Source organism: Paramormyrops kingsleyae, chromosome 12 (assembly GCF_048594095.1).
Source record: "Paramormyrops kingsleyae isolate MSU_618 chromosome 12, PKINGS_0.4, whole genome shotgun sequence".
Lineage (NCBI taxonomy): Eukaryota > Metazoa > Chordata > Actinopteri > Osteoglossiformes > Mormyridae > Paramormyrops > Paramormyrops kingsleyae.
In genome coordinates, this window is record NC_132808.1 from 835,154 (window position 1) to 850,753 (window position 15,600).

At 41.4% G+C, this 15,600-nt stretch overlaps 1 protein-coding gene across 1 annotated transcript in view; it reads right to left on the reverse strand.

Annotated features, from left to right (window-relative positions):
• LOC111841231 (uncharacterized) overlaps positions 1 to 15,600 on the reverse strand; it is a 92,672-nt gene that overhangs the window by 61,179 nt on the left and 15,893 nt on the right. The window contains exons 6-9 of the mRNA XM_072718487.1: positions 14,775 to 14,867; positions 14,261 to 14,332; positions 6,338 to 6,451; positions 5,046 to 5,165 (exon numbers count right to left, since the gene is read on the reverse strand). Of these exons, the coding sequence (XP_072574588.1) occupies positions 5,046 to 5,165; positions 6,338 to 6,451; positions 14,261 to 14,332; positions 14,775 to 14,867 (399 nt within the window). The remainder of the gene's footprint in view (positions 1 to 5,045; positions 5,166 to 6,337; positions 6,452 to 14,260; positions 14,333 to 14,774; positions 14,868 to 15,600) is intronic.

The window sequence follows — 15,600 nt, forward strand, 5'->3', positions numbered from 1 at the left end:
TGCTCCACTGCGCTCACATACTCTGATACAAAGCCTCATTAATAATTTAGCCATACTAAGCTGCTTATATTGTGGGCGTAAATAAATGTCCGTATAGCACAGAAAAGCTGGCGCACCACCAAATGTTGCGCCTGTCATCTGAAGCCCTAGTGATTATTGCGCATGCGCGATTTAATCTCGATTTGATATCGCCCAGCCCTAATGGTAACTACAAAAAGTGGGAGGAACATGAGCTGCCCCTTTATTTATAAGTAACTGTCACAACAGAGAGACAAACAGATTGGACACAAAACCGATACAAAGCTGTTCATACATTAGCAGATATAACCAGCACTTTAGCTCAGCTGACACTTTAGAGAAATCACAGCATTGGTCAGCAGATATGATGGCACACTGCATACACACCTGGACCTGGCAAAAAAGAAGCAAAATGTGTCCTCATTGCCTCTCTGAAAGTAACCAGAATCAGACAACTTTGTTTGTAAGAAATAGTGTTGGGTGTAATACGTTATAAAGTAACACATTACTGTAATCACATTACATTTTTCTGTAATGCATCAGTGTATCACATTACTTTTCTTAAATTCAATAATTACATTACAGTTACCGTTTTCGCTTGTGTTACAATCGGTTGACGTCACAGTTTTTTTTTTTTGGCTATATGCACATTACTTTGAATTTGTTCCACAAAAGACGTGAAACTTGTGTGAATGTAAATGTGGTGCTTTAGCCATATGTGTAATCTGCTTTTAAATATGCAGTGTGATGTGTAAATGTGAAGTCAACAAATCAGCACAAGTGCTTTTACATAGCCAACCTTATCTAATCTTTATACTGCAGCTGATCAAGACACGATGTGTGAATGTGTCTGGCAGCAGAGATGCTCTCCTGGCTGCTGTCACACTGCCAAAGTTTAAACTGCAGTGTCTAAGGGAAGAGGACAGGAGAGCAGCCCTGAGGACACTGCTGACTGCCGAATGTCCTGCTTTTCCTTACGATGAGCTCGGTTCAAAACTTAACCTGCATCCAGTATTAGTTCCATTGAAAATGAATTCTTTGCTTTTCATGATGAAACAGACTGTTTTAATTATGATGCTGAAGTCATTGAATATTTGAAGTTGGGGTCAGAGATGGAGGTCCTGTACCATTTACAGCAATACCATCTAGTGCACCAATGGAAAGGCTTTTCAGGCTGGGCAATCTACACAGCAAATGTTCCAGTGGTAAATTAACACTGCATGGTGTCTATATGGGTCCACATCATTCAGTGTTACCTTTAACACTGTACAGTGTGCAGTGAGTGTTGTTTTTACAGTTTTAATCTTTATTAACTCTAATAGTGTTCAATTTACACCATAGGGTGTTAAGTCAATGAGTCTCCACTTCCACACATCTGGCCCATTTTAATATGCACACAAGTCATGAGGATCAGAAGAGCCACCCCAGATTTATCCACCATCATGAGAAAGACTCGGACCAAAAAAGACTTTACAGCTTTTTCTTGCTTTGCATTGAAGTTTTGAAGTTTTGCTGTCTTAGTTCTTACTGATCTTGGAGCTTAAAGAACTGTTTTTTGGATGTTTTTTTTTTTTTGCTGATGTAATGAATAGCGCAAGAGAACAAAAACCACAAAAATGGCTCTTGTGTGCTAGCTAGCACACAAGCCAGTGCTATCCTAAGTTGTTCTCTAAAAGCAATAAGCACCGTGCATTATATTTGCTTTTGCAGAAATACACTCTTTTAACTATTAAGATAGCTCTCAATTTTTCTCAGCCCTGTTTAATTATGTTATGCAGTCTAACACAGTCTAGCTTCATAATCTGCATTTGGTGACTGGTGCCATACATTTCACTCACTTTTATGTCACCAGGGGTTCTTAGGAGAGCTTGACTGGTTCATTCTTGCCCCAGTTGAAGAAACCTATCTAATTAATGATTAAATAAATACATTTGTAAGGATAGTTTTTCAATGCTCTTCAACTTACATGAGCCCAGTTCTTCGGTTATTAAAAGCTAACCTGAAAACTTATATAAACAGAGAAAAGGCTATGTTGGTCTGAGTCATTATGGTGCGTTAGTAAAACACAGCAGCTGAATGCCCAAATGAGTTTAAATGAGAGTACATTAAAATGGGGCAGATATCGGCCACACATTTTGTACTTGTGTGCCACCCATTTGGGCTTGCAATTTGGGAAGAGGTGGATACACATTGTCTTAACACTCTACGTTGTAAATTGAACACTATAAGAGTTAATAAATATTAACAATGTAAAAACAACACTCACTGCACACTGTAAAGTGTTAAAGGTAACACTGAATGGTGTGGACCCACATAGACACCATGCAGTGTTAATTTAACACTGGCACATTTGCTGTGTAGTGTTAATTCCAAGGAGAAATAGACTGTCTGACAAACGATGTGAGAGACTCCTCCTAATGACATGGTTTACTGATAAATAAATTTTATTGAGTTTATTCAGTGTGTTTGCCATTTAAAAGGTATTCCTCATTTAAGTTTGTATTTATTTTGTGCTGTTAGAAAAAGGGCAGTCTATTATTTTCCATCCATCCATTTTTGTAACTGCTTATCTTACTCAGGGATGCAGGGGGTCCAGAGCTGATCCTGGAGGATATGGGTGCAAGGCGGGGAACAACCCAGGATGGGATGCCAACCCATTGCAGGGCACACTCACACACCATTCACACCTATGGGCAATTCGGCAACTCCAGCAAATTCAGCATATTTGTGGACTGGGAGGGGGAAACCCCACACTGATGCAGGGAGAACATGCAAACTCCACACACATGGAGCCACGGCGGATGCTCAATTATATAGGCTATTAGTGACTGGTAATTAAATAAAACAATGCATCACTGCAAAGTAATGCAAAAGTAATGCAACAAGTAGTGTAACTAATTACTTTCCACTGGGAGTAATTAATAAAGTAATGCATTATTTTTATAAAAAGTAATATGTTACTTTTTTGAGTGCTGACCCCAACACTGGCGATGAATGAGGTCACCCATCCATTATCATAACCACTTAATCCCCACTGGGGTCGCAGGGGGCCCAGAGCCTATCCCGGGAACAATGGGCACAGGCGGGAAGACCGGTTTTACTGTATTTCCATCTCAGCCAGCAGTGTTTGGATGATCTGTTTATACAAATTCTGTGCTCCTTCAATGATGAGTTGTTATATTGTCTGCAGGTAACTTCACACCTCCTCACACAGCTACTTACTGAAAGCGTCCATAACTACAACAAATGTTCTTTTTCTTTTTGCCACCTACTGGAAACACCCAGTCAAATTCCTTGCAAATGAACAGGTGATGTGCACTGGCATGCAAAATGTCTGCTAGACACCCCGATGATGAAATTTACAGCCCTCACCCCATGTGCAGACTGTAAGCATACCATGAGTTTGAAGTGGCCCTGACACACAAGGGATCAGCTGTCTGTAATTTTGTGATATAATGACAACAGCAAACATTCAAGAGTGTTTTCTTGATTTACTCCATATAAAGGACACAGCTGGAGCTGGTCTTGCCAAATGTCTTAGCCAGACATAAACCTCTATAACAACAATATAAGAGGCAGGGCTACACTGGCTGTGCTGCTGTCAGCCATGTGCAAGCTGTCATAAAGGAGACTAATGAGAAGGTCTGTATTGTGCTTTGCTTTGCCCAGAGACTGACCCTTGTTGTTGTGGACATGTGCTTCAGCTTCATGTAATTCCTTTGGTGTTTCTACCTTCATGAGAGGCTCTGTGAAGTGACATGACCTTTTTATTGAGGTTCAAGAAGTAGTGAGAGTGTCAGGGACAGGGAGATACAAAACCCTGCATATCCTTAGTGTGACAAGATGGTTTTCCAGGATTAGTAATTGCAATGTTCTTCTGTCCATTGCTCCTGTAGTTTTTACCATGTATTGGATCCAGACAAGGAATAGTTTTGATTGTGACTAATTGGGTACAGCATTAGCCTTAAGCAAGGCCACTGATTGGGCTTTGGATGCAGCTGGTGGCTTTGAACAGAATCTTTATAGTGACTGGTGTCCTATCAAAACATCTCCAACGAGAAGATATGGACATCGGCACAGCTGTAGAACTGGTGTGTGACTGAGAATTGGAGCTCTCAGCTACGGACTGAGGGGGTGTTTGAGGAAATATGGAAGGAAGCCAACACTATAGCCTGAAAGATCAATGTTCAGTGGGAGGTGAAGAGGAGTAGGAAGGTATTAAGGAATCAGACCAAGGTTACTCACAAAGATAAACTTAGAAGAGTTAATTTTTTAGTAATTAACTTCAGCATACAGAGCATTACAGACATGTTCAGTCATGACACTTTGCAGCTTCTGAGATGGACAACCCCAGAAGGGAGAAAATACCCCAACCCCTTCAGATGTGTGGGTATTACAGGGGGGTGTGTCCACCACCCAAGCAAGGGGCTGTTCACTCATAAATAGCAATGGGAACAAAGTCCTTGCATGTCTTGTGGAAAACCTTCTGCAAGCCTACCCTGACTTAGGCTCACAATACCAGCCTATTACAGTATTACTCTGCCAGTCACCTCTTGTAGTGATAAACAGTCCTTTTCAGCACTAAAGTTTGTCAAGAACTGACATGGGATTTTCACCCAGAGAACCGCCGCTCACGGAATGTTTTTTTCTTTTTTGACCCATTTTCTGCCCATTCGACCCAATTGTTGGTTATGCATGAAAATCCCAGTAGATCAGCAATTTCTGAAATACTGAAACCAGCACATCTGGCACCAGCAAAAATGCAACATTCAAAGTCACATAAATCACCTTTCTTTCCCATTCTGGTGTTTGATGTGAACTTTTTCAGTGATACTGAAGCTCCAGACCTGTATCAGCATGATTTTCTACTGACATATGATTGGTTGACTATAAAGTGCCCAGTGAGTGTATGTTGCCTATGAAACTGCACAAAAAAAAGGTGCATGACGCCCCTGCATGGAGGGAACCAGCGCAAACACGGGGCGAACATGCCAACAGCACACATGGGAACTTATACACAGACTTACTGATGGATGAAACCATGATGACCAGGAATGTAACTCCAGTGATTCTTGTTACGTAGGAAAGGAGTTTCCCTAATTTTTCACTGTCTTCTGAATATTTTATCCAAACCAACATGTTGACAACTGAAACAAGAAGAGAACTGTTAACAAACATAAAATTCATTTCAGACAAAGAATACAAAACAAATGTGTTGAGTGTCCTGTATTTTAGGCGCTGCTCTGCACAGCCCTGTCACATGGGGGATAAGGGGTTAAATCTCATGTCAGACACTGTGGTAAAAAAAACTTAATTTGAACATATAAATAGGATAACAAAAGGTAACCCAGGGTGCTGGGGGCAGGGGGGCTTTAATGCACAGGCTTAACCAGGGACCTCAGCTGAAAAAGGATCAGCTCCCCCCCACTAACCCAGAGAAATACAACTTTAATGACAACAGTAATGGGCAGGATCACAGGGGGCCTGGAGTCTCTCCCAAGCAGCACAGGGCAGAGGTACAGCTTGGATGGGAGGCCATACACACACAGTCACATGCTATGGGCAACTTACAGACAAGACTGAGGGAGACTGTGGGCTGCTGGAGGAAACTGGAGTAGCTGGTGGAGACTCACATGACATGATGAGCACATGCAGACTGTACACAGAAACAGAGGAGGGGGACTCAAACCCACATAACATGGGGAGCACAAGCAGACTGTACACAGGCACAGAGGAGGGGGACTCAAACCCACATAACATGGGGAGCACAAGCAGACTGTACACAGGCACAGAGGAGGGGGACTCAAATGCACATAACATGCAGAGCACAAGCAGACTGTACACAGGCACAGAGGGGGGACTCAAACCCACATAACATGGGGACCACAAGCAGACTGTACACAGGCACAGAGGAGGGGGACTCAAACCCACATAACATGGGGAGCACAAGCAGACTGTACACAGGCACAGAGGATGGGGACTCAAACCCACATGACATGAGGAGCACATGCAGACAGCACACAGACACAGTGGAGGGGGACTTAAACCCACATGACATGGGGAGCACATGCAGACTGTACACAGACACAGAGGAGGGGGGGTTCAAACTAGCAGCCTCAAGGTGTCAGGCAGCAGTGCTGACCTCTGAGCCACTGTGCTACCACATGGATACAGATTAACAGCGAACGAAACAGATACTTCATTAAAAAAAAAAATAATTATGTAAATCATCACACATTTCTTTGTTTAAATACAAAGCAGAAAATTAATCTCTATGCATATTCCAATATTCGAGAAATCCATTTATAAACATACTCACTTCGGAATATAAGAAAAAAGATGAACATAATTATGATTCCACCAAACATTCCTCCAAATTTTGCTTTCTCAGCTGGAGATGGGGAATATTTCACGAAGATCTCAATGAAAGAACCTGAAATGAGGTAAGAATAGTTAGTCAACAAGTAAGTAATATTAGACACAAGAAAAAACAAATGCATTCAGTGGTTCATTTGTCTATCAGATGCTTTTGTCTAATGTAACGTGTAAGTAAGGATCAGAGAGCAGAATCAGCCTGTGGTTAAATTCTAATCCATTGATTCACACAGGTTAGGAAGCAGATTAATAAGGTCATGAAAAGTCGGTGAGGGTGTTTTGCTGGGAGAAATTATTCACCCTAAATCATGCTTCCAAACAGCTATAAAACCACAAGCATACAGTAGGTGAACCAAATGAGCCAAACAGCCTGTATGATCCCATCCAGGGGGCAAATAAGTGTGACCCCAATGAGCACATACTGTATGAAGGCAGAGCAATGGGGTGCAGTCAGGCCTTCTGTGAAATTCCAGGGCATGAGGGACACACAGGGATCAGGAGCTGGGCCCCCATTGGAAGGTGAGAGACCAAAACAAGTAACATTCACATCAGGGACACATTACTGTTACAATGAACCGAACTCCACCTACACATGTTATACAGGTATGTATGAGGAGGGGTAGGATTAGGATATCCATCCGCCCACACATTTTATACGTTAGTGTATGAGGAGGGGTAGGTTCAGGATATCCATCCGCACCATACATGTTATACGTTAGTGTATGAGGAGGGGTAGGATCAGGATATCCATCTGCACCATAAATGTTATACGTTAGTGTATGAGGAGGGGTAGGATTAGGATATCCATCCGCACCATACATGTTATATGTTAGTGTATAAGGAGGGGTAGGATTAGGATATCCATCCACACCGAGTTCCAAGTTCTGCATGAGTTCTCCCAGCCAATCATAATCATTTTCATCCTTGCTGTTGGACTCATAGACAGTGTGGCACATTTGTGAGAAATTGAACAGAAATGAGTTGAGGAGGAGAAACTTAAACAAGCACATTTGTGTTCCGCTGTAGCCTATGTAAATATTTTGTATTCCATAGAGACGAAATTGAGCAAAACCAAGTGATTTATTGGCAGCGTGGACTATTGATGATAACACTCCTGATTGAGAGTTTGCTGTGTGCATTTGGCTGCTGCATCTCAACGGTGTTTTTGTTTATTTGTTGGTCTTGTTGCTTATTTTCTTAACTTAGCCGTATGATAACACCTATAACACATCTGCTCTTTACCTGCACAAGCCCTCTTCTTTTGCTCCTGCTGTGTTTCTGTATCTGTGCCCAGTGAGTTTTTCCCTCTTGCTTCATTGCTGTCTCTCTGTTTTAAGTTTTGCGTGGGTATGTTGTGTATATGTGTATGTTTACAACTTATTAGTTTCAATATCCGGATTTGTTATGTTTGTTTGTGTCCTTAGACCATCTTAATGCTTTGTGTGTCACCCTTATAAATGTGCCTCACAGGTTATTGCCTATTCTATCCTTCTCACTTAAACCATTATATAGATATGAATAAAGATATATGTATAGTTACCCATGCATACTCTCATGGTTCTCAGAGAAATTAGGAAACTTAAATAAGGTAACTAAGTATCTTAGTGAGTCTCCTAACTACTATAAGAAGCCTTTTATTTGTCTGACAACCCCCTGCATTCTCTATATTCCTTCTTACCTGATCCCACAATTGGTCAGCTGGCCATTTTCTTTGTCCTCTACTTTTTATATTAAATGAATGAATCGATATGTGTATTGTTAAACCTGGATAGCAGATCATTGTAATAAGCCAAGCCAACCACAAATTGTCATTTACATGTTAATGTAAATATTTAAATGAGACTGTGATTACAGTGAAGTAACAGGTACCCTTAACTCTGTCTAGGGTTAAGATGTGTTGTTCAGATGGGAGTTTGGGATGTAACTTATGTAGAACTGTAAAATCTGGTGATGTGCAACAATACCTGTAGTGTTTTGGAGTAAGCCCTGGTGTCACTAGACTGAATATTGAGTTATGGTGGAATGCCCCAGTGGTGGAACAACTGCACACCAGGCCCCGGGGCAAAACACCAATCGGGCCCCCCCCCTGCGCACACCCACACATACACACACACACACACGCGCAAAAGTATATGTGGCGGCACTGAAACAAGTTTTAAAGTGTGGGTGCAAGAACACAAAAACCTTAACGAAAGAATTTGACTGACCCTCACAAAAACTGTAAAGTTTTAGTGGCTAAATTGCGTTTTCTATGCCTTTTCAGACAGGAGGGGATTTGTTTGGCTATGCCTAGAAAACAACGTTGTTACCAGTGTGGAGACCATCAGAGTTTTAACAAGGACAAAAATTCCACCATCAGCTCCCTGCCCATCTCATTCAATTCTGTTGCAAAAATTACAGTGTATTGTATAAGTGAATAGGGTATAGGTTAATTAGTGTGCACGCACCGTCTTTCTCATTCTCATAATGCGTTCATGCGTCCGGGTATAGCCCATTCAAATGTCATGTAGCCTAACTTTTTATATGAGGACGTTAGGCAGCCTTTAGATCCTACCCATCATGCACTACAGTTTTTTGAAATTTGAAATACAAAAGGAACAGCTTAGTTTGACTTCAAGTTTGTTATCTTAAGTTTCGTTGAAGGGATTTTACAGATTTTCTTTTTTTAAAGAATTAAAAATTACGCCATACACCCACCATAATAAGGATGTATACCAAAAATGACAGCTATATAAAATTGCAAGTCACAGTCAAAACATGTTATTCTAGCTGTCAAAAGCTCTGGAAAAATTATGGCGGTGTAACTTTGTGTGTATTTATAATGTGGAAGGGGCCTCTTATGGCTGGGTGGAGGGCCCCCTACGATCCAGGGGAGGTCTCTGGGCCCAGGGGTGGTCATCCCGCCCTTAGCTCTGCCCCTGCAATGTCCTGTGATTGGTTATTCCTTGTTCTACCACTACGGCTTGTGGGTGTTCAATAAAAAAGACACAACAAAGTCTCTAGCTGCATGCAAACTATGTCTCTGCATGTTTGCAGGGAATAGAACACAACAATACCCACCCATACTATGTACTGATGGGAGTCATCAACTTGCATGGTGTAAGAGATAATTAATGTAGATTGTATGAGGTGTGACCCTCTAGGTTGGTCTGGCATGTTTGGTGCCAAACTGACAGGAAAATGCTCCTGAATTCAAATCTGGTCAGTTACTGTTGTGAAATTGTATGTATCTAAAGTTATACATTTTTAATGAAAATCACCTGTAAAGTGGTGTCATTACAGTCAAAAATCCCAATATGACTGCTACAGACACCCCTTGAAAGCCAACCAATAGATGGCCTAGACTATTGGTCCAGGTGTTGAGTTCCTGATCATCAATATTCATGGACTTCAGACCATAAAACCCAGCACCTCAGACTCAGAGGGGTGATGCCCTCCAGTGAAGCTTGCCCGTAAAGCATGCCTTGAAGACTGCTGCACAGAAGAAAGCTCCAACTCCAAGAGAAAGCCTTTCACCTTAAAGCTTCACCAAGGGTAGAAAACCAATGGGGCTGCACACAAAGAACCGCTCCAGACGCCGTACCTTCTTGGGTGCCATCACTTCCTCAGCTCATCACCTCTGCAACCAAGTAATCCAACTTCCATTCATTTTAACAATCTAATTTGTGATAGTCAATCTGTTTTATAACTTTGAGGGTGTGTTTTCAAAATCATGTGCTTGCTTTGCAGAAGAGTATTTCCCCTTTAAGGTTACTCATTTAAATCTGGTCACTGCATTTCCATATTTCATTATGTTTTGCTTTATTCTGTGATGTGTTTTATGTTACATGTAATGTCTGTCGTATGTTAGTGTAGTGTTAGAAATAAATGTGTGACTTTTATACAACGCACATCTACGTGAGTGCTGACAATTAAATCATTGCCCCTATGTAGGAATTATTAGCTCAAATAAATTTTAATATTCTCCACCAATATGTTTGAATTAATTAAAGTTTAATTAATTCTTATTTAATGCTGATTATTAATCAATTGTTATGCCGAATGGTCGGCTCCTCCAAACTCGATTGCTGTATCCCTGTGAGTCTGTTAATGTGAGACTTAAATGGGATTCACTAATTACCAGTATCGCTTAGTAACCTGGGTTACAAGGCTCGTCCAGCGAGCTGCATCACCAGGTAATGTAAACGATTGGTAGCGAAGCTCCCCTCACGGCCGATGAGAGAGAGTCTCGCGATGTTTCAGGCGAGTTTGAGGTTCAGAGCGTGTAGCAAGATCGCACAGAGGCCGGAACTTAGTGTGGGGGGGGGGAGGGTCTTGGCAGTTGATGGCAGAGCTGCTGAGCTGATGGCACTCAGGAAGGCGCGGCGTTTGGAGCAGTGGAGTGGAGTCCCTTTAGATTCTCTCTCCTGGTGAAGCTTTGTCTTGGGTGCTGTTCTCTGTTCAGCTGGGCCTTCATCGGAGGGCTTCTTGTGGGCTTCTCTCCTCCCGGGCTGATGTTCTCCTTCGGGCTGGCGGTTATTCTCTGCGCCGGCTGGCGGTTGTTCTGCTCCCCTTTGTTCTGAGGTGCTAGATTTTTATGGTCTAAAGTTCATGAATAGGGATGACCAGGAATTCGACTCCTGGCCCAATGGCTGGCCATCCATTTGGCGGGCTTTCGGAAGGGGGTCTGTATCAGTCCTTTTGGGATTTATGGCCCGACTGATTCTACCTTTACTGATGATTTTCATTAAGCTGTTATAACTTTTGATACATCCACTTTTATGGTAATCACTGACTACAGCCCCTACACCTTAACCCTCAATGGTTCCTTGGGGTGCGTTCTGCACCCCCTGCCCATTTCTATGGCTACTACCATGTTGTTATTAAAATTACAGCAGTTATCCTCTAGGACATTGTAAGTGCACCAGTTTTACATACGGTCATGCAGAAAATGATAGAAAAAGTGTTGACGTCAATTATCGCTGGCATACTTTCTTCGGGGGTGCAAAATGCACCCCAAAAAAAACTTAATTTATGACAGATGTCTGTGGAGATTCTCAGTTATCCAGGTCATGGTTATCCTAAAAAAGGGTTATGCAATAGCAACTGGACTTTGTTTTTCATAGAAGAAGTGTTGCACTCCATCCAGAGTGCTTTCTCAATTCTGACTGACTGGTTGGCATAGCAGGTTGATGAACCCTGTAGAATCCTCAAGTTGTTAGCACTAGATGGTCACCTGTGGGTTGTTGTTGTTCCCCCTGGCTTTCATGTGTTTCACTGATACCACCTGAGGCTGAGCGTGAACGACTGTGGAAGCGTCTGGGCAAAGTTGAAAGAACTGCATTGTAGGTAGGTGATAGACGTCTTAGGCCACCTCCTCTGTTCAACGACGGTCGTTCATTTGAAGCAGTTGTCCTCCCGGTCCACCTACAATGCAGTTCTTTCAACTTTGCCAAGACGCTTCCAAAGTCGTTCACGCTCGGCCTCAGGTGGTATCAGTGAAACACATGAAAGCCAGGAGGAACGACAAAAACCCACAGGTGACCATCTAGTGCTAACAACTTGAGGATTCCAGAGGGTTCATCAACCTGCTATGCCAGTCAGTCAGAATTGAGAAAGCACTCTGGATGGAGTGCAAAACGTCTTCTATGAAAAACAAAGTCCAGTTGCTATTACATAACCCTTTTTAGGGTTAATTTATGACATTGATATGATCGACAAATTCAGTTAATTAGTGATAATTGCTACTATAATTTTTTATGTTATTATATTCTAGAACATTTTCGGATATTAAAAAAAGTCAGCCATCTTGTTTTGTTTACATTTCAACTGTTAGAAAAGATATAACACCATGGCTAGGTATTCCACAGCTGAAGCTCTTCGACACATTCTGCAAGAGGATACAGTCGGAATGTGCATTATATGACCAGTCCCCTCTGCTGCCCCCCCCCCCACTGCCGCAACCCCTTTAACTGCACTATCTCACTGCGTAAGCTGTGCAAGCATCATGCAGTTAACTAATAAATGTATCTTAACTTTAGTTAATTGAATTTGAGCTTGGTACCATTGAATTATATATGCCAATGGATAGGGGTGCAACTTGAACCCCAAGGACCTGGAACGTAACTTTCTGACAAGGACCCATTGAGGGTTAAAGCATGTTCTTCTATAATCAGTTCTCCAGTTGCATCACTGATAAACACGTCTCCCTTCCAGCTCTGTCTCTTCTTCTCTCAAAGCTGCTGCAGTTACTCCTATCCTCAAGAAACCTGAGTTTGACAGTTATCTCTCTCAAGCTATAAACCTCAAGTCTTCCTTTTCTGGCTAAACTGAAGGAAATAGTTGTAGCCACACAGATACATGCCTTTCTCAATGGTAACACACTATACCAGCCATTCCAGTCCCTGATCCCTAATCTACATCCTCCCCTTTGGTCAGATCATTTGCAGATATGGCCTTAATTTTCATTGCTATGCTGATGATATTCAGTTATATCTCAGTACACACTCCTTCATTGAATTCCCTCCCAATACTGATTGCAATGCAGATTTAAAGCTTAGGATGTAGGATAACTTAAACTTAACGCAGACAAAACTGAAGTCTTACTGGTCTGTCCAAAATCATTAGTATCTAAATCCTCCAGTTTCTCTGTTTGTTTTGATGGTGTCCCTGTAAAACCTGCTACAGTTATCAGAAATCTTGCTGTACTATTTGATTCCACAGTTAACTTTGATCTTCATATAAATTTCCTCTCCAAAACTGCATTCTTTCACCTCCATTGCTTGTCTGCGCCCATTTCTGTCCAGTACTGATGCCCAAACTCTGGTTCATGCTTTTATTATGTCATGTACTGATTACTGCAGCCCCCTTTTCATTGGTCTCCCTGCAGAATCTATACAAAAGCTTCAGTATATTCAGAACTCAGCAGCTTGAGTTCTCACTCACACCAAATGCTCTGCTCACATCACAGCCATCCTCTCTCAGCTACACTGGTTACCGCTTCAGTCTCACATCAAATTCAAAATATTGCTTCTCACTTATAAAGCTCAGCATAACCTCACTCCTCACTACCTCAGTGAACTACTGACTCCCTGCTCACCCTCTCGCTCTCTCAGATCCTCTAATAATCTCCTCACTGTTCCACACACCAGACTTTCCACCATTCAAATCTGAATTAAAGACATTTCTTTTCCTTGAACATTTCTCTTCTATCTCTCCCTCCTTTACTGATTACTGATCTCTCTTTCTTATTTTTTTTGTGTAAAGCGACCTTGGGAATATGAAATGCGCTATATAAATGTAATTATATGTATAAATGTAACTAAAAATGCGTTATTTATCATTATAATTCATGGCAACACCACCGACTTATATGACATAAGGATTTAGCTTATTTTCAGCTTCTTTTTTGTTTAATAAATACTGTAACATTCATTACAAAAATATCAAACATGTTTTTTCCAATAATCATGCAGAACTAATTTTAAATAATCCCCATTTCTTAGCTATATAAATCCACCCCCTTTCTGACAGCCGGGCATTGGAGCAGTTCAGGTTAAGCAGCTGTCTAAAGGTAAACAAGCCAAGCTTCTCCCAGGACTTGGGCTGGGAAACTTCAGATTACAGGTTCTTGTCTTACCCACCATGCTAAGGACTGTCCCTCTTAACTGGGTTACTGCATGGGGGAATAAGCTCAGATTTAAAGGAATTTTCCAACATGAGGTGCTGTCAGTGACAAGGTGAAAAATAAGCAGTTTCTTCTGAAACACTGAAGTATGTTTGGCATCTTCAAAAATGCACCACAGTGTGTTTAATATTTCACCAGAAGCTGTGGCGTTATCCTGTTTTGCTTTAATGTTTCATATCTGTTAATTACACTTAAACTTACCTGTAAGGACACCAACCATAATGATGGGAAATGCAGCTTTCAGAATGTTGAGGATAACTTTCCAAAATGTAACTGCATAATGAAAACAAGTAATTTTTTTTATAAAATAAAAATGGGATTTATAATTATATGTTAAATTCAACCCATCATACATCATGCCAGCTATCCCTAATTATAGGAAAATTATTTAACAATGTCAGACCATTAATACCCATTCATTCCTTAAGGACCAATTAAACTAAGATTCATCATATCTGATCATGAGCTGTTTTGCCTGTTTGTATTGGGACCTGAGGGTTTTCATCTCCTGTATGATACTAGGGTTCTTCACTGCTCTTTGGTTCTTTACATATGTTCCTTTGGAAGCTCTTGGCTGCTCCTCTCCAAACCACTCCGACACAATGCTGACAATGATCCCTGTCTTTATCTACAGTTTTTTTCCCAAACAGTGACAACCCCCTTTAATATGAAGTGTAGGAAACAGGATAGGAAACATGGAAATATGTAAACATACCTGTGAATGATTTCTGATACGGAGCCATATAAAACAACAGCAGGATATACAGCAGACTGATGGCAGTACAAGTAACAGCCTCTTCTGTGGATCCTGGGAAACAGTTAACAGTAAGTTTTATTTATTTAGCAGAGGCAAGCAGGGTCAGAAAATACCTGGAGTAATTAGGGGTTAAGGTCCTTGCTCTGTCAAGTCTGAGATTTGAACCAGCGACCCACCAAATGCAAGCAAAACATGCCAACCCACTGAGCCACTCGCCCTCGGGGCATCATTGATAAGGATCTCTTACAGGATTTAAGTGGGCAGCCATAGAATTGTTCCTCAGTTCTGAATGCAGCACTGATCCCTGTTTTTCCTGTTTAAAGTTCTTAGCTTCTTATAACTTCCTTCCTTCTACTCTGCTGAACTTTACATTGGATTTCTTGTTACCTGTCACTTCATTACTGTCAGCTAACATCTAAAATTCTAGTCACCAGGGGGCGCTGCCTTTGCTGCTGAAAAAATATATCTTTATTAGACTGTACTTGCAGGTAATCCAAAAAAGCAGATGCTAATTTTGAGTGAACAAAATGATCCTACACAGCAAATGTGCCATTGTTAAATCAACACTGCATGGTGTCTATATGTGTCCACACCATTCAGTTTTACCTTTAAGACTTTACAGCGTGCAGTGAGTGTTGTTTTTACAGTGTTAATGTTTATTAACTCTTATAGTGTTCAATTTACAACCTAGAGTGTTAGGACAATGTGTCTCCACCTTTTCCCAAATTGCAAGCCCATATGGGTGGCACACAAGTACAAAATGGGTGGCCCATATCTGCCCTAT